The sequence below is a fragment of the Triticum dicoccoides genome, chromosome 4A, assembly GCF_002162155.2.
Source record: "Triticum dicoccoides isolate Atlit2015 ecotype Zavitan chromosome 4A, WEW_v2.0, whole genome shotgun sequence".
In the NCBI taxonomy this organism is placed as follows: domain Eukaryota; kingdom Viridiplantae; phylum Streptophyta; class Magnoliopsida; order Poales; family Poaceae; genus Triticum; species Triticum dicoccoides.
In genome coordinates this window covers 584,684,922-584,704,063 of record NC_041386.1, presented here as the reverse complement: position 1 = coordinate 584,704,063, position 19,142 = coordinate 584,684,922, and the positions used below count along the sequence as shown (strand labels likewise).

General features: G+C 41.9%; 1 protein-coding gene and 1 long non-coding RNA gene across 2 annotated transcripts; both read left to right on the top strand.

Annotated features, from left to right (window-relative positions):
* Positions 1-1,646, top strand: LOC119289212. The gene is made up of 3 exons (XR_005141458.1): positions 1-90; positions 173-328; positions 1,242-1,646. It is a non-coding gene; the product is annotated as an uncharacterized LOC119289212 (long non-coding RNA).
* Positions 1,647-9,110: 7,464 nt separating this feature from the next.
* LOC119283701 lies at positions 9,111-10,852 on the top strand. The gene is made up of 5 exons (XM_037563138.1): positions 9,111-9,276; positions 9,831-9,929; positions 10,051-10,188; positions 10,626-10,746; positions 10,828-10,852. Exons 1-5 carry the CDS (start codon positions 9,111-9,113, stop codon positions 10,850-10,852), a joined length of 549 nt encoding a protein of 182 aa, XP_037419035.1.
* Positions 10,853-19,142: the final 8,290 nt, after the last annotated feature.

Genomic DNA, 19,142 nt, shown 5'->3' with positions numbered 1-19,142 from the left:
GCGCAAGGGGAGGTCTCTCTCTGCGCCCCCCTCTCTGCGAAAAGAGAGAGTACGGAGACCCAATCTTACGTCGCCTGCCTGCGTCATCCGGTATGCATTTGTTTACTGATTTCTTGGCCCTGCATTTTCCCCCTTTGGGTATTTGATTTCCCCCTCATCCTGCATCCTGCAGGGACTGCTGGTTGATGCGATGCATCCCTCCCATCCCATCCCCACCCCAGGAGCGATGCGTCCGTACGCGGTCATGGATCTGCACGCCCTACGCCCTCCCTAGCCTGTTACCAACGGAGGCAGGATATTACTGGATGTGTCAGATGCTTGTTAAAGTGTGAGATGCAACCCATCTGTTTTATTTTTTTCTTAACCCAAGGAAACATCGGGGCCATTTTTCTTCTTCTTAAAATTCTCGTATAGATTTTGATAATGGTGGATGGTTCCTTTCATTAGAAAACGAAATGATACTGTACAGAAGGATTACGTGTATTTATTTTTCAGTGGAAAAGGGAGGAGGAAGAATAAGTCCTTTTTGATTAATGGACCAATTTTCAATGGAGACGGCTTATGCTTTATATTCTTTTTCTATCTTGTTCCTTTTGCAAACGATTTTGAAGGGTGATAATAATTGTAGCGTTTGAGTACTTTTTTTTGTTGTCACGATGGGATTTGCCAACGCAAGGCTCTAAATTGTACTATTGTACCTTTCAAGTCTGCAAACGCAGATTGAGTGATGACCGATGAATAATATCTGGACATAGACTGGATTGCTTGACAGTTTTTTTCTTGTCCCTATGTGTGCCAAAGTAAATTCTAATATGTTTTATTTAACCAAATAAAATAAGCTTGTGTACCAGGACAATTCCACTCCTGGCCGGCATGTAGTAGTAACGTTACTTGCACCCATAGACCTATTGTAAGAAAACATTTCTTTTTCCGAGGACTATAATCCGGGCTTACATAGGATGCTAGCACTTTCATCATGTTCAAAGCATGTCTCATCACAAACATAAATTAGTTTAAGGTTTATCCCAAGTCAAATCTCTCAACTTTGACTGTCAATAGTTTTGCAGTACAAGGTTTAATTTCTACCCGATTCATCGATCATGAAAAGTAGTTTCATAATATGTATTTTGTCTACTTGTAATTGTCTATATATGTCATAAACTGCTTATATTTGTGACCAGAGGAAGGTCAGTGTAGTGAATAACTTTGTTTTGACTCCTTGATCTCCATTTGGCATGTAGATTACATTCACGGTGCAACAAGTGAGATCTGGTGAACATTCATGTGGCACTTGCAAAGCTCCATTGGGACGAACTTCCTTACCAACCAGATGAGTATTCGGTGAGTAAGAGCATCTACAACCACACACACCAATTTGAGCCCCCCAAATGTCGGCGGATGTGTCCGGGTGCCAGTCATACCGAGCATTTGGGCTGGGTTTGCCGGGTCCGGTTGGGTGCCATTTTGTTGTTCTGGCAGTGACCGGGCAGGCCGCCCGGACGTTTAGGGTGGTACGGGGGCTCCATTTGTAGATGCTCTAATGACAGCCGACTAAAATATAATATGAAAACTTTGTCAAAACTATATTTGCACGGCTCTTGAATTTTTGTCAAGTTGATGTCATTATTTGCATTTTTTCCAAAAAAAACTAGTACTTATATATACGATTTGTTTAGAGTTTTTAACTTGAACCAATTTTTCTCGGATATGCTGAAGGCAATGGGGAGCTAGTGGGCGCTGAGAACACTTGATGAAATCCTCTTAAGTAGTACCACATTGTTTAATAGAAATTAGTAGGGGTCTTTATTTGGCAACTGCTTAAGACTTAATTCTTGTCATTTGGTCCTCCATTTTTTTCTTAGTTCCGTTCATGTGCTCCTATGCGTTACTAGTTCATACTTGGCTTTGCTACTTTGTGATGAAGTATATTTACAAATTTCACTTGAGCAATGATGCAGATTTCATATCTTCGATACTATCTTCAAGGGGGAAGTGCACGTGGGAGTTGAACAAAGGTGTTCTTACAATTACTCTTTTGCTTTGCTTGAATTCTATGGAGTCATGCAACTTTTACATGCTTATGATTGAAATGTCGTTTATTCCATCATGATTGTGGAATTTTAGTCTATAAGAAGTTGCAATGATGCGTCGGTCCTTACTACTCAGAAGATGATACGTAAACACCGTCAATTGGTCAGTGATAATGGGATTTCAAAACTAAATAGGGGATGAATTTAGATAATATGTGATTGATATTATGTGATTTATACTTATTAGATTCTTGTGCGACAAAGTCATTTGAATAATAAGATTAACTTCATGCCGACTATGTTCATGTTGTAATTTTCGGACTTAGCCATTTTTACGACTCACTCCCTGGTTTGGCCCACGATAACATTCCATGGGCTACCTGTAACCAAGAAAACCAAACCCAACAACAACGATTGAGGCCGGCCTAATTCCAACCCAACGGCCTGATTTAGTCCAGTAAAGCCGTGCGCACCACCATATCGAGCCTCTTGCTCCCCGAAACCCTGGTCAGATTTTCTAAGGCGACGGTGGGGTGAGGGTTTCTCGCCAAAGTTGGGAACGCGGCGGCAGCAGAGAGCTTCCTTCCAGATTGGGAGGAGGCCGCATGAGAGGGGCCATGAAGCCATCCAGAGCTTGGATGGGTGGTGTGAGAAGAAGGGCGCATCTCGCCTGGTTAGGGAGCCAGCAGGGGAGGCTCCACAGGGAGCAGGCTAATGGTGGTTCCATCCCCCCAGAGCCCAACCTTACCCAAGGTCCAGCTCGAAACTTGGCTCTTCTTCGAGGTAATTTGTCTCAAGCCACACAAAACCATGTTTTTTGTTGGTGAAAATCACTAGATCTTGCACAGATGTTCCCCAAAGAAAGCCTTTTTTGCATGATTCAGTATCTTGCACCAATGCATTCCAAGGAATCCTTTCTTTTTGGCATGGTTGATTAGGTATCTGGCACCATATATCCCAAGAGAAGGGTTTTGACATAGCTGATTTAGTTATTTGCCAGCGTTCTGTATAAATGGCAAAACTTTGTGGTTGGTTACAGTTCAGTTCATTTGAAAAAACAGAGAAAACGTCATGTTAAGGCCTTGTCCTAAGTTCACCTTCTGTAGAGCTGGTCTAGAAAAGGTTTAGATTGGCTTTGCAAAATTCGTGGGTTGCTGGCTTTGCAAAATTCGTGGGTGCTGTGTGTCAAATACTTAGAAGTTAAATTAGCAAACTATGGGGTTCGATCAGTACAGATCTCATGTGTATATTAGATCAGATTATGCCGCGTCGCTTCTTTTTAAGGCATCTAAATGGCTGCTATCTGGTGCAACTTTTAATTTCATGACTCGTTACAGGTTTCTCTTCACCACCAGTCACACAAAATGCTATTGGCACATTGGAATTGGCAAGTCCTGCAACAAGTTGTGGTATACCAACGGTTGTGTCAACTGAAGGTAAAGTGACAAACTAATATGCTTCTATGATCTATGGTCTGAAGTACTAATCTTTCATACTTGGGTGATCCCAACTACCCAACTAGTAGGCATCTTGACAAATGCATCTTGACAAATGCAGGTAAATCACCAAGCAGTTTACCCGTGCTGAGAAGTCCATCCTTGGGCACTACATTTGTTGCACCAGTCTGGCCCACTGTGGTCTGTAGCTTACCAAGCCGGTGTAAAAGCAATGCACTCACTTTGCTGAAGAATGCTGGTATATTAACGAAACGCTCCTGTTTTGTACTCCCTCCGTCCCATAATATAAGAACGTTTTTGACATTAGTATAGTGTCAAAAACGTTCTTATATTATGGGACAGAGGGAGTACATTTTTGTAATCATCAATGGTAGAATGTTAGCCCTCCCGTTTTCTGCATAGTACAAAGCTCAGTCTGCCCAACTGATACATTCTATCATTAGCTGTACTAGTTATAGTTAGTCATCAATGGTAGAATGTTAGTCTATCTGTGCCCTTTTTAAGTTGGTCAACTTTTTGCAGGTGGCAATCCTGTTGCCGTCACATACATTTGGTACCCTGGCATGCTCTTCTTTTTTGGATCTGTTGCAATTGTTCTCATTAAATATAACATTGATTTTTCTTAATGCAGACATGGCTATCCACTGCCCCTTTTAATTGCTTTGCTTGTTGCAGGTTCCTTTGCTACACTGGGGTCATAGATGAAACACCACCGATTTTGTACCTTGGCTGGAGACCAGTCAGTCACAAATTCAGGTAACTTGCCATCACTTTTGTTAAATACACCTGCTTTCTGGTACGTGCAGAAACACTAATAGATATTCTGTTGATTCATAATTTTTGATTGTCAATTGTCACCTGTATTCTCTGCATATAGCGATGCCAACCTGTTGTATGTCTGAGCATTTTGGTACTTTTAACCTGTATGTATGCATTTTAAGTTCCCATGGCACGGTATTATGTGCCCCCTCTCATTTCAGTTACTTAAACACACAATTGTTGTTTTGTATGGATGTGTTCTCTGTTTATTTTTTTGGTTATCATCTGTATATTAAGATTATGGCAATAAGTTTCTCATTGTTTCTCGCATTCAGAGTCTCTTCTTTCACATGGTTTTTCTAGCCCTTATGCTAATGTTTTGTAAATTTCGAACAAGCTATGATCACTTACCGATCACCATATATGTACAAGTTCTATTTTGAGAAAACTCCCTAAGAAATTCTGTTGTCATATCTATTTATTTGTTTCATTTCTACACTTGTTACACACATTGTAAACAAGTAAGCTTATGGTTTCTCAGTGCAGCCCTAAATTTGGCTACCTTTTACAATTTGTTGCAGGTGACGACGATAGCAAATTTCAGCGCGGTGATGTTCAAGCTTTGCGCAAGAGGATTGTAGAGGACACCAATCATACAACTACTAAGGTCCGTGCTTTTCAGACCAGGTACAAGAACTATTTTAGGCCACAGCTGGTGTCGCGGTGTTTAATTAGCCCTTGTCCTATCAATGATCGATGGATGGTCTTTTTACAACGTCAGGCGTTTGAAATTTGTGGGCATAATCCTTGTTATCTGAGTTGCTTCAACATTATGTGTTACGAGCATGGCTGCAATGATGGTGAATGGGAGGTTTTTTTGAACCACCTACTTGACAAGAAAGTTTATGTCATCGAGGATTGGGACTCATCATATTCCACCATCGAGACCTTGATGTATTATTACGGAGTTAGGCAGCCGGATGATGGGACTGGGGAACAATTCTTTAAAGGAGAATGTGACGCTTCATTTGATAGTGTCACTAACACATCAAGCTTCTCTTACATAATCTGGAAAGATGATGAAATTGTTTATTCAGAGGTTTTCTCGGGCCTTGTGTGCTCTTTAGCAGTTGAAGCGGAAATGTATGCTGCGTATGCCCTTCTGTACAAAGCGGAACAGTTGAAGATCCGTAAGTTGCTTCTATGGACTGATTCCAGAACAACAGCGGATGTCCTAACTGGCGAGCATCCAATCAAGAGGGGCGATGAGCATTGTGACTTTTATCTAACATTAAGGGCGATGAGAATGCGGTTTAGTTGGTTGATGGTAACTTGGAAACCAAGAGAGCTGATGTTTTTTGCGGATGATCTTGCAAATCTTGCTAAGCTCCCTATCAATGGTTTACCTTCTGCTATTAAACTTGCTCTTCTGAAATGGGCCAGCCACCTCCGGGGTTTACCAGTCTTCAGAGTTGAACGGACAAGTATCACACAAACAGCCGTCAAGAAATTTAGTATGTTCTTTTAACCTTATTCTATGCTACTTAGTGTTCTGTAGCTGAGCATCATAGGTTTACAACCTGATACTCTAGTTGTGCTTTGTCATGGGAACTTACAGCTTTCATAGTAGGGTCCCATGATAGGTCTAGTACTCGTTGAAGTAACATATTAGTGGCCTGAACTTACAGCTACTCGTTGAAGTAACATAGTAAGTTGTAAAACTTGAATCCAAGTGCCACCGGGTTGTATCGGCTTGGTGGTAACTTTGGGAGGTTTCCAGCTATAAATAAAGAAAAGAAACACGCGAGTAGCCATCATCCCCAAGAACAACAATCAGTACTCCTCCTTTTTCCCAGAATTAATCACTGGCTGATAAATGAAATAGAGAAAAAAAACTTAATCACTGGCTGGTACGGTGGTACCCTAATAAAAAACGAAAAGAGACTGAGCCAAAGTTGGGGTATAAAAGGAAATTCGCGCGTAGCGAGGACACGAGAGGTATTTCATCCGGGGTAGGGGTAGGATCGGGATTTGACGTCCTAGGGTTGCACAAATAGCCCAGCCGCACCCCTCATCCCCTTCTCTATCTATCTCCTGCGGCGGCTGGAAATAGATCTCCCCACGTTTCGTGAGGCGCCAGCTGCTCCGTCTCTCTCCTGCATTGCGTGCGCAGGTAGGAAAGGAATCTGGTCATGGAGTGGGAGATTTGCTCCGGAGAGGCGCAAGGGGAGGTCTCTCTCTGCGCCCTCCTCTCTGCGAAAAGAGAGAGTACGGAGACCAAATCTTACGTCGCCTGCCTGCGTCATCCGGTATGCATTTGTTTACTGATTTCTTGGCCCTGCCTTTTCCCCCTTTGGGTATTTGATTTCCCCCTCATCCTGCATCCTGCAGGGACTGCTGGTTGATGTGATGCATCCCTCCCATCCCATCCCCGCCCCAGGAGCGATGCGTCCGTACGCGGTCACGGATCTGCACGCTCTACGCCCTCCCTAGCCTGTTACCAATGGAGGCAGGATATTACTGGATGTGTCAGATGCTTGTTAAAGTGTGAGATGCAACCCATCTGTTTTCTTTTTTTCTTAACCCAAGGAAACATCGGGGCCATTTTTCTTCTTCTTAAAATTCTCGTATAGATTTTGATAATGGTGGATGGTTCCTTTCATTAGAAAACGAAATGATACTGTACAGAAGGATTACGTGTATTTATTTTTCAGTGGAAAAGGGAGGAGGAAGAATAAGTCCTTTTTGATTAATGGACCAATTTTCAATGGAGACGGCTTATGCTTTATATTCTTTTTCTATCTTGTTCCTTTTGCAAACGATTTTGAAGGGTGATAATAATTGTAGCGTTTAAGTACTTTTTTTGTTGTCACGGTGGGATTTGCCAACGCAAGGCTCTAAATTGTACTATTGTACCTTCCAAGTCTGCAAACGCAGATTGAGTGATGACCGATGAATAATATCTGTACATAGACTGGATTGCTTGACAGTTTGTTTCTTGTCCCTATGCGTGCCAAAGTAAATTCTAATATGTTTTATTTAACCAAATAAAATAAGCTTGTGTAGCAGGACAATTCTACTCCTGGCCGGCATGTAGTAGTAACGTTACTTGCACCCATAGACCTATTGTAAGAAAACATTTCTTTTTCCCGGGAATATAATCCGGGCTTACATAGGATGCTAGCACTTTCATCATGTTCAAAGCATCTCTCATCACAAACATAAATTAGTTTAAGGTTTATCCCAAGTCAAATCTCTCAACTTTGAATGTCAATAGTTTTGCAGTACAAGGTTTAATTTCTACGCGATTCATCGATCATGAAAAGTAGTTTCATAATATGTATTTTGTCTACTTGTAATTGTATATATATGTCATAAACTGCTTATATTTGTGACCAGAGGAAGGTCAGTGTAGTGAATAACTTTGTTTTGACTCCTTGATCTCCATTTGGCATGTAGATTACATTCACGATGCAACAAGTGAGATCTGGTGAACATTCATGTGGCACTTGCAAAGCTCCATTGGGACGAACTTCCTTACCAACCAGATGAGTATTCGGTGAGTAAGAGCATCTACAACCACACACACCAATTTGAGCCCCCCAAATGTCGGCGGATGTGTCCGGGTGCCAGTCATACCGAGCATTTGGGCTGGGTTTGCCGGGTCCGGTTGGGTGCCATTTTCTTGTTCTGGCAGTGACCGGGCAGGCCGCCCGGACGTTTAAGGTGGTATGGGGCTCCATTTGTAGATGCTCTAATGACAGCCGGCTAAAATATAATATGAAAACTTTGTCAAAACTGTATTTGCACGGCTCTTGAAGTTTTGTCAAGTTGATGTCATTATTTGCATTTTTTCCAAAAAAAACTAGCACTTATATATATGATTTGTTTAGAGTTTTTAACTTGAACCAATTTTTCTCGGATATGCTGAAGGCAATCGGGAGCTAGTGGGCGCCGAGAACACTTGATGAAATCCTCTTAAGTAGTACCACATTGTTTAATAGAAATTAGTAGGGGGTCTTTATTTGGCAACTGCTTAAGACTTAATTCTTGTCATTTGGTCCTCCATTTTTTTCTTAGTTCCGTTCATGTGCTCCTATGCGTTACTAGTTCATACTTGGCTTTGCTACTTTGTGATGAAGTATATTTACAAATTTCACTTGAGCAATGATGCAGATTTCATATCTTTGATACTATCTTCAAGGGGGAAGTGCACGTGGAAGTTGAACAAAGGTGTTCTTACAGTTACTCTTTTGCTTTGCTTGAATTCGATGGAGTCATGCAACTTTTACATGCTTATGATTGAAATGTCGTTTATTCCATCATGACTGTGGAATTTAGTCTATAAGAAGTTGCAATGATGCGTCGGTCCTTACTACTCAGAAGATGATACGTAAACACCGTCAATTGGTCAGTGATAATGGGATTTCAAAACTAAACAGGGGATGAATTCAGATAATATGTGATTGATATTATGTGATTTATACTTATTAGATTCTTGTGCGACAAAGTCATTTGAATAATAAGCTTAACTTCCTGCCGACTATGTTCATGTTGTAATTTTCGGACTTAGCCATTTTTACGACTCACTCCCTGGTTTGGCCCCCGATAACATTCCATGGGCTACTTGTAGCCAAGAAAACCAAACCCAACAACAACGCTTGGGGCCGGCCCAATTCCAACCCAACGGCCTGATTTAGTCCAGTAAAGCCGAGCGCACCACCATATCGAGCCTCTTGCTCCCCGAAACCCTGGTCAGATTTTCTAAGGCGACGGCGGGGTGAGGGTTTCTCGCCAAAGTTGGGAACGCGGCGGCAGCAGAGAGCTTCCTTCCAGATTGGGAGGAGGCCGCATGAGAGGGGCCATGAAGCCATCCAGAGCTTGGATGGGTGGTGTGAGAAGAAGGGCGCATCTCGCCTGGTTAGGGAGCCAGCAGGGGAGGCTCCACAGGGAGCAGGCTGATGGTGGTTCCATCCCCCCAGAGCCCAACCTTACCCAAGGTCCAGCTCGAAACTTGGCTCTTCTTCGAGGTAATTTGTCTCAAGCCACACAAAACCATGTTTTTTGTTGGTGAAAATCACCAGATCTTGCACAGATGTTCCCCAAAGAAAGCCTTTTTTGCATGATTCAGTATCTTGCACCAATGCATTCCAAGGAATCCTTTCTTTTTGGCATGGTTGATTAGGTATCTGGCACCATATATCCCAAGAGAAGGGTTTTGACATAGCTGATTCAGTTATTTGCCAGCGTTCTGTATAAATGGCAACACTTTGTGGTTGGTTACAGTTCAGTTCATTTGAAAAAACAGAGAAAAGGTCATGTTAAGGCCTTGTCCTAAGTTCACCTTCTGTAGAGCTGGTCTAGAAAAGGTTTAGATTGGCTTTGCAAAATTCGTGGGTTGCTGGCTTTGCAAAATTCGTGGGTGCTGTGTGTCAAATACTTAGAAGTTAAATTAGCAAACTATGGGGTTCGATCAGTACAGGTCTCATGTGTATATTAGATCAGATTATGCCACGTCGCTTCTTTTTAAGGCATCTAAATGGCTGCTATCTGGTGCAACTTTTAATTTCATGACTCGTTACAGGTTTCTCTTCAGCACCAGTCACACAAAATGCTATTGGCACATTGGAATTGGCAAGTCCTGCAACAAGTTGTGGTATACCAACGGTTGTGTCAACTGAAGGTAAAGTGATAAACTAATATGCTTCTATGATCTATGGTCTGAAGTACTTATCTTTCATACTTGGGTGATCCCAACTACCCAACTAGTAGGCATCTTGACAAATGCATCTTGACAAATGCAGGTAAATCACCAAGCAGTTTACCCGTGCTGAGAAGTCCATCCTTGGGCACTACATTTGTTGCACCAGTCTGGCCCACTGTGGTCCGTAGCTTACCAAGCCGGTGTAAAAGCACTGCACTCACTTTGCTGAAGAATGCTGGTATATTAACGAAACGCTCCTGTTTTGTACTCCCTCCGTCCCATAATATAAGAATGTTTTTGACATTAGTATAGTGTCAAAAACGTTCTTATATTATGGGACAAAGGGAGTACATTTTTGTAATCATCAATGGTAGAATGTTAGCCCTCTCGTTTTCTGCATAGTACAAAGCTCAGTCTGCCCAACTGATACATTCTATCATTAGCTATACTAGTTATAGTTAGTCATCAATGGTAGAATGTTAGTCTATCTGTGCCCTTTTTAAGTTGGTCAACTTTTTGCAGGTGGCAATCCTGTTGCCACCACATACATTTGGTACCCTGGCAGGCTCTTCTTTTTTGGATCTGTTGCAATTGTTCTCATTAAATATAACATTGATTTTTCTTAATGCAGACATAGCTATCCACTGCCCCTTTTAATTGCTTTGCTTGTTGCAGGTTCCTCTGCTACACTGGGGTCACAGATGAAACACCACCGATTTTGTACCTTGGCTGGAGACCAGTCAGTCACAAATTCAGGTAACTTGCCATCACTTTTGTTAAATACACCTGCTTTCTGGTACGTGCAGAAACACTAATGGATATTCTGTTGATTCATAATTTTTGATTGTTAATTGTCAACTGTATTCTCTGCATATAGCGATGCCAACCTGTTGTATGTCTGAGCATTTTGGTACTTTTAACCTGTATGTATGCATTTTAAGTTCCCATGGCACGGTATTATGTGCCCCCTCTCATTTCAGTTACTTAAACACACAATTGTTGTTTTGTATGGATGTGTTTTCTGTTTTTTTTGGTTATCATCTGTATATTAAGATTATGGCAAGAAGTTTCTCATCGTTTCTCGCATTCAGAGTCTCTTCTTTCACATGGTTTTTCTAGCCCTTATGCTAATGTTTTGTAAATTTCGAACAAGCTATGATCACTTACCGATCACCATATATGTACAAGTTCTATTTTGAGAAAACTCCCTAAGAAATTCTGTTGTCATATCTATTTATTTGTTTCATTTCTACACTTGTTACACACATTGTAAACACGTAAGCTTATGGTTTCTCAGTGCAGCCCTAAATTTGGCTACCTTTTGCAATTTGTTGTAGGTGACGTTGATAGCAAATTTCAGCGCGGTGATGTTCAAGCTTTGTGCAAGAGGATTGTAGAGGACACCAATCATACAACTACTAAGGTCCGTGCTTTTCAGACCAGGTACAAGAACTATTTTAGGCCACAGCTGGTGTCGCGGTGTTTAATTAGCCCTTGTCCTGTCAATGATCAATGGATTGTCTTTTTACAACGTCAGACGTTTGAAATTTGTGGGCATAATCCTTGTTATCTGAGTTGCTCCGACGTTATGTGTTATGAGCATGGCTGCAATTATGGTGAATGGGAGCTTTTTCTGAACCACCTACTTGACAAGAAAGTTTATGTCATCGAGGATTGGGACTCATCATATTCCACCATCGAGACCTTGATGTATTATTACGGAGTTAGGCAGCCGGATGATGGGACTGGGGAACAATTCTTCAAAGGAGAATGTGACGCTTCATTTGATAGTGTCACTAACACAGCAAGCTTCTCTTACATAATCTGGAAAGATGATGAAATTGTTTATTCAGAGGTTTTCTCGGGCCTTGTGTGCTCTTCAGCGGTTGAAGCGGAAATGTATGCCGCGTATGCCCTTCTGTACAAAGCGGAACAGTTGAAGATCTGTAAGTTGCTTCTACGGACTGATTCCAGAACAACAGCGAATGTCCTAACTGGCGAGCATCCAATCAAGAGGGGCGATGAGCATTGTGACTTTTATCTAACATTAAGGGCGATGAGAATGCGGTTCAGTTGGTTGATGGTAACTTGGAAACCGAGAGAGCTGATGTTTTTTGCGGATGATCTTGCAAATCTTGCTAAGCTCCCTATCAATGATTTACCTTCTGCTTTTAAACTTGCTCTTCTGAAATGGGCCAGCCACCTCCGGGGTTTACCAGTCTTCAGAGTTGAACGGACAAGTATCACCCAAACAGCTGTCAAGAAATTTAGTATGTTCTTTGAACCTTATTATATGCTACTTAGTGTTCTGTAGCTGTGCATCATAGGTTTACAACCTGATACTCTAGTTGTGCTTTGTCATGGGAACTTACAGCTTTCATAGTAGGGTCCCATGATAGGTCTAGTACTCGTTGAAGTAACATATTCGTGGCCTGAACTTACAGCTACTCGTTGAAGGAACATAGTAAGTTGTAAAACTTGAATCCAAGTGCCACCGGGTTGTATTGGCTTGGTGGTAACTTTGGGAGGTTTCCAGCTATAAATAAAGAAAAGAAACACGCGAGTAGCCATCATCCCCAAGAACAACAATCAATACTCCTCCTTTTTCCCAGAATTAATCACTGGCTGATAAATGAAATAGAGAAAAAAAACTTAATCACTGGCTGGTACGGTGGTACCCTAATAAAAAACGAAAAGAGACTGAGCCGAAGTTGGGGTATAAAAGGAAATTCGCGCGCAGCAAGGGCACGAGAGGTATTTCATCCGGGGTAGGGGTAGGATCGGGACTTGACGTCCTAGGGTTGCACAAATAGCCAAGCCGCACCCCTCATCCCCTCCTCTATCTATCTCCTGCGGCGGCTGGAAATAGATCTCTCCACTTTCCGTGCGGCGCCAGCTGCTCCGTCCCTCTCGTGCGTTGCGTGCGCAGGTAGGAAAGGAATCTGGTCATGGAGTGGGAGATTTTCTCCGGAGAGGCGCAAGGGGAGGTCTCTCTCTGCGCCCCCCTCTCTGCGAAAAGAGAGAGTACGGAGACCCAATCTTACGTCGCCTGCCTGCTTCATCCGGTATGCATTTGTTTACTGATTTCTTGGCCCTGCCTTTTCACCCTTTGGGTATTTGATTTCCCCCTCATCCTGCATCCTGCAGGGACTGCTGGTTGATGCGATGCATCCCTCCCATCCCATCCCCACCCCAGGAGCGATGCGTCCGTACGCGGTCACGGATCTGCACGCCCTACGCCCTCCCTGGCCTGTTACCAACGGGGGCAGGATATTGCTGGATGTGTCAGATGCTTGTTAAAGTGTGAGATGCAACCCATCTGTTTTCTTTTTTTCTTAACCCAAGGAAACATCGGGGCCATTTTTCTTCTTCTTAAAATTCTCGTATAGATTTTGATAATGGTGGATGGTTCCTTTCATTAGAAAATGAAATGATACTGTACAGACGGATTACGTGTATTTATTTTTCAGTGGAAAAGGGAGGAGGAAGAATAAGTCCTTTTTGATTAATGGAACAATTTTCAATGGAGACAGCTTATGCTTTATATTCTTTTTCTATCTTGTTCCTTTTGCAAACGATTTTGAAGGGTGATAATAATTGTAGCGTTTAAGTACTTTTTTTGTTGTCACGGTGGGATTTGCCAACGCAAGGCTCTAAATTGTACTATTGTACCTTTCAAGTCTGCAAACGCAGATTGAGTGATGACCGATGAATAATATCTGGACATAGACTGGATTGCTTGACAGTTTGTTTCTTGTCCCTATGTGTGCCAAAGTAAATTCTAATATGTTTTATTTAACCAAATAAAATAAGCTTGTGTACCAGGACAATTCTACTCCTAGCCGGCATGTAGTAGTAACGTTACTTGCACCCATAGACCTATTGTAAGAAAACATTTCTTTTTCCGGGGACTATAATCCGGGCTTACATAGGATGCTAGCACTTTCATCATGTTCAAAGCATCTCTCATCACAAACATAAATTAGTTTAAGGTTTATCCCAAGTCAAATCTCTCAACTTTGACTGTCAATAGTTTTTGCAGTACAAGGTTTAATTTCTACCCGATTCATCGATCATGAAAAGTAGTTTCATAATATGTATTTTGTCTACTTGTAATTGTATATATATGTCATAAACTGCTTATATTTGTGACCAGAGGAAGGTCAGTGTAGTGAATAACTTTGTTTTGACTCCTTGATCTCCATTTGGCATGTAGATTACATTCACGGTGCAACAAGTGAGATCTGGTGAACATTCATGTGGCACTTGCAAAGCTCCATTGGGACGAACTTCCTTACCAACCAGATGAGTATTCGGTGAGTAAGAGCATCTACAACCACACACACCAATTTGAGCCCCCCAAATGTCGGGGGATGTGTCCGGGTGCCAGTCATACCGAGCATTTGGGATGGGTTTGCCGGGTCCGGTTGGGTGCCATTTTCTTGTTCTGGCAGTGACCGGGCAGGCCGCCCGGACGTTTAGGGTGGTACGGGGGCTCCATTTGTAGATGCTCTAATGACAGCCGGCTAAAATATAATATGAAACCTTTGTCAAAACTATATTTGCATGGCTCTTGAATTTTTGTCAAGTTGATGTCATTATTTGCATTTTTTCCAAAAAAAACTAGCACTTATATATACGATTTGTTTAGAGTTTTTAACTTGAACCAATTTTTCTCGGATATGCTGAAGGCAATGGGAGCTAGTGGGCGCCGAGAACACTTGATGAAATCCTCTTAAGTAGTACCACACTGTTTAATAGAAATTAGTAGGGGTCTTTATTTGGCAACTTCTTAAGACTTAATTCTTGTCATTTGGTCCTCCATTTTTTTCTTAGTTCCGTTCATGTGCTCCTATGCATTACTAGTTCATACTTGGCTTTGTTACTTTGTGATGAAGTATATTTACAAATTTCACTTGAGTAATGATGCAGATTTCATATCTTTGATACTATCTTCAAGGGGGAAGTGCACATGGAAGTTGAACAAGGGTTTTCTTACAGTTACTCTTTTGCTTTGCTTGAATTCGATGGAGTCATGCAACTTTTACATGCTTATGATTGAAATGTCGTTTATTCCATCATGATTGTGGAATTTTAGTCTATAAGAAGTTGCAATGATGCGTCGGTCCTTACTACTCAGAAGATGATACGTAAACACCGTCAATTGGTCAGTGATAATGGGATTTCAAAACTAAACAGGGGATGAATTCAGATAATATGTGATTGATATTATGTGATTTATACTTATTAGATTCTTGTGCGACAAAGTCATTTGAATAATAAGCTTAACTTCATGCCGACTATGTTCATGTTGTAATTTTCGGACTTAGCCATTTTTACGACTCACTCCCTGGTTTGGCCCACGATAACATTCCATGGGCTACCTGTAGCCAAGAAAACCAAACCCAACAACAATGATTGGGGCCGGCCCAATTCCAACCCAACGGCCTGATTTAGTCCAGTAAAGCCGAGCGCACCGCCATATCGAGCCTCTTGCTCCTCGAAACCCTGGTCAGATTTTCTAAGGCGACGGCGGGGTGAGGGTTTCTGGCCAAAGTTGGGAACGCGGCGGCAGCAGAGAGCTTCCTTCCAGATTGGGAGGAGGCCGCATGAGAGGGGCCATGAAGCCATCCAGAGCTTGGATGGGTGGTGTGAGAAGAAGGGCGCATCTCGCCTGGTTAGGGAGCCAGCAGGGGAGGCTCCACAGGGAGCAGGCTGATGGTGGTTCCATCCCCCCAGAGCCCAACCTTACCCAAGGTCCAGCTTGAAACTTGGCTCTTCTTTGAGGTAATTTGTCTCAAGCCACACAAAACCATGTTTTTTGTTGGTGAAAATCACCAGATCTTCCACACATGTTCCCCAAAGAAAGCCTTTTTTGCATGATTCAGTATCTTGCACCAATGCATTCCAAGGAATCCTTTCTTTTTGGCATGGTTGATTAGGTATCTGGCACCATATATCCCAAGAGAAGGGTTTTGACATAGCTGATTCAGTTATTTGCTAGCGTTCTGTATAAACGGCAACACTTTGTGGTTGGTTACAGTTCAGTTCATTTGAAAAAACAGAGAAAACGTCATGTTAAGGCCTTGTCCTAAGTTCACCTTCTGTAGAGCTGGTCTAGAAAAGGTTTAGATTGGCTTTGCAAAATTCGTGGGTAGCTGGCTTTGCAAAATTCGTGGGTGCTGTGTGTCAAATACTTAGAAGTTAAATTAGCAAACTATGGGGTTCGATCAGTACAGGTCTCATGTGTATATTAGATCAGATTATGCCGCGTCGCTTCTTTTTAAGGCATCTAAATGGTTGCTATCTGGTGCAACTTTTAATTTCATGACTCGTTACAGGTTTCTCTTCAGCACCAGTCACACAAAATGCTATTGGCACATTGGAATTGGCAAGTCCTGCAACAATTTGTGGTATACCAATAGTTGTGCCAACTGAAGGTAAAGTGACAAACTAATATGCTTCTATGATCTATGGTCTGAAGTACTTATCTTTCATACTTGGGTGATCCCAACTACCCAACTAGTAGGCATCTTGACAAATGCAGGTAAATCACCAAGCAGTTTACCCGTGCTGAGAAGTCCATCCTTGGGCACTACATTTGTTGCACCAGTCTGGCCCACTGTGGTCCGTAGCTTACCAAGCCGGTGTAAAAGCACTGCACTCACTTTGCTGAAGAATGCTGGTATATTAACGAAACGCTCCTGTTTTGTACTCCCTCCGTCCCATAATATAAGAACATTTTTGACATTAGTATAGTGTCAAAATCATTCTTATATTATGGGACAGAGGGAGTACATTTTTGTAATCATCAATGGTAGAATGTTAGCCCTCCCGTTTTCTGCATAGTACAAAGCTCAGTCTGCCCAACTGATACATTCTATCATTAGCTGTACTAGTTATAGTTAGTCATCAATGGTAGAATGTTAGTCTATCTGTGCCCTTTTTAAGTTGGTCAACTTTTTGCAGGTGGCAATCCTGTTGCCACCACATACATTTGGTACCCTGGCAGGCTCTTCTTTTTTGGATCTGTTGCAATTGTTCTCATTAAATATAACATTGATTTTTCTTAATGCAGACATGGCTATCCACTACCCCTTTTAATTGCTTTGCTTGTTGCAGGTTTCTCTGCTACACTGGGGTCACAGATGAAACACCACCGATTTTGTACCTTGGCTGGAGACCAGTCAGTCACAAATTCAGGTAACTTGCCATCACTTTTGTTAAATACACCTGCTTTCTGGTACGTGCAGAAACACTAATAGATATTCTGTTGATTCATAATTTTTGATTGTCAATTGTCAGCTGTATTCTCTGCATATAGCGATGCCAACCTGTTGTATGTCTGAGCATTTTGGTACTTTTAACCTGTATGTATGCATTTTAAGTTCCCATGGCACGGTATTATGTGCCCCCTCTCATTTCAGTTACTTAAACACACAATTGTTGTTTTGTATGGATGTGTTCTCTGTTTATTTTTTTGGTTATCATCTGTATATTAAGATTATGGCAAGAAGTTTCTCATCGTTTCTCGCATTCAGAGTCTCTTCTTTCACATGGTTTTTCTAGCCCTTATGCTAATGTTTTGTAAATTTCGAACAAGCTATGATCACTTATCGATCACCATATATGTACAAGTTCTATTTTGAGAAAACTCCCTAAGAAATTCTGTTGTCATATCTATTTATTTGTTTCATTTCTACACTTGTTACACACATTGTAAACAAGTAAGCTTATGGTTTCTCAGTGCAGCCCTAAATTTGGCTACCTTTTACAATTTGTTGCAGGTGACGACGATAGCAAATTTCAGCGCGGTGATGTTCAAGCTTTGCGCAAGAGGATTGTAGAGGACACCAATCATACAACTACTAAGGTCCGTGCTTTTCAGACCAGGTACAAGAACTATTTTAGGCCACAGCTGGTGTCGCGGGGTTTAATTAGCCCTTGTCCTATCAATGATCGATGGATGGTCTTTTTACAACGTCAGAGGTTGGAAATTTGTGGGCATAATCCTTGTTATCTGAGTTGCTTCGACGTTATGTGTTACGAGCATGGCTGCAATGATGGTGAATGGGAGCTTTTTCTGAACCACCTACTTGACAAGAAAGTTTATGTCATCGAGGATTGGGACTCATCATATTCCACCATTGAGACCTTGATGTATTATTACGGAGTTAGGCAGCCGGATGATGGGACTGGGGAACAATTCTTCAAAGGAGAATGTGACGCTTCATTTGATAGTGTCACTAACACAGCAAGCTTCTCTTACATAATCTGGAAAGATGATGAAATTGTTTATTCAGAGGTTTTCTCGGGCCTTGTGTGCTCTTCAGCGGTTGAAGCGGAAATGTATGCCGCGTATGCCCTTCTGTACAAAGCGGAACAGTTGAAGATCCGTAAGTTGCTTCTATGGACTGATTCCAGAACAACAGCGGATGTCCTAACTGGCGAGCATCCAATCAAGAGGGGCGATGAGCATTGTGACTTTTATCTAACATTAAGGGCGATGAGAATGCGGTTCAGTTGGTTGATGGTAACTTGGAAACCGAGAGAGCTGATGTTTTTTGCGGATGATCTTGCAAATCTTGCTAAGCTCCCTATCAATGATTTACCTTCTGCTGTTAAACTTGCTCTTCTGAAATGGGCCAGCCACCTCCGGGGTTTACCAGTCTTCAGAGTTGAATGGACAAGTATCACACAAACAGCTGTCAAGAAATTTAGTATGTTCTTTGAACCTTATTATATGCTACTTAGTGTTCTGTAGCTGTGCATCATAGGTTTACAACCTGATACTCTAGTTGTGCTTTGTCATGGGAACTTACAGCTTTCATAGTAGGGTCCCATGATAGGTCTAGTACTCGTTGGAGTAACATATTCGTGGCCTGGACCTTGTAGTTGTAGGCCTACAGTTTTTTATATAAGTAGCCTATTTCTGTTTGATGTTAGTTCAGAGTTAAATTTGTACGGATACCTTGAACTAAGACATATTTATGCTGCAGAGAATGTAATATTGGATGATGAAACATATGGCGTGAAGGGCCCTGACGTCTATCTTGTTGAAGTCAAAGAGGGCCGTAAGTTGGAATGCTTGGTTGCGCTTAAACAGACTCTCAAGCCAAGTCAACTGACAGTGGCCCTTGACAGTTATGATGATAAGTGTAATTCGTTCAAGGAACAATTGGGAACTGTCAC

Coding starts and splice junctions, on each gene's coding strand:
- LOC119283701 (XM_037563138.1), top strand. CDS start 9,111: ATGAAGCCATCCAGAGCTTGGATGGGTGGTGTGAGAAGAAGGGCGCAT. Junction 9,277..9,830: donor AAACTTGGCTCTTCTTCGAG/GTAATTTGTCTC, acceptor GACTCGTTACAG/GTTTCTCTTCAGCACCAGTC. Junction 9,930..10,050: donor AACGGTTGTGTCAACTGAAG/GTAAAGTGATAA, acceptor TGACAAATGCAG/GTAAATCACCAAGCAGTTTA.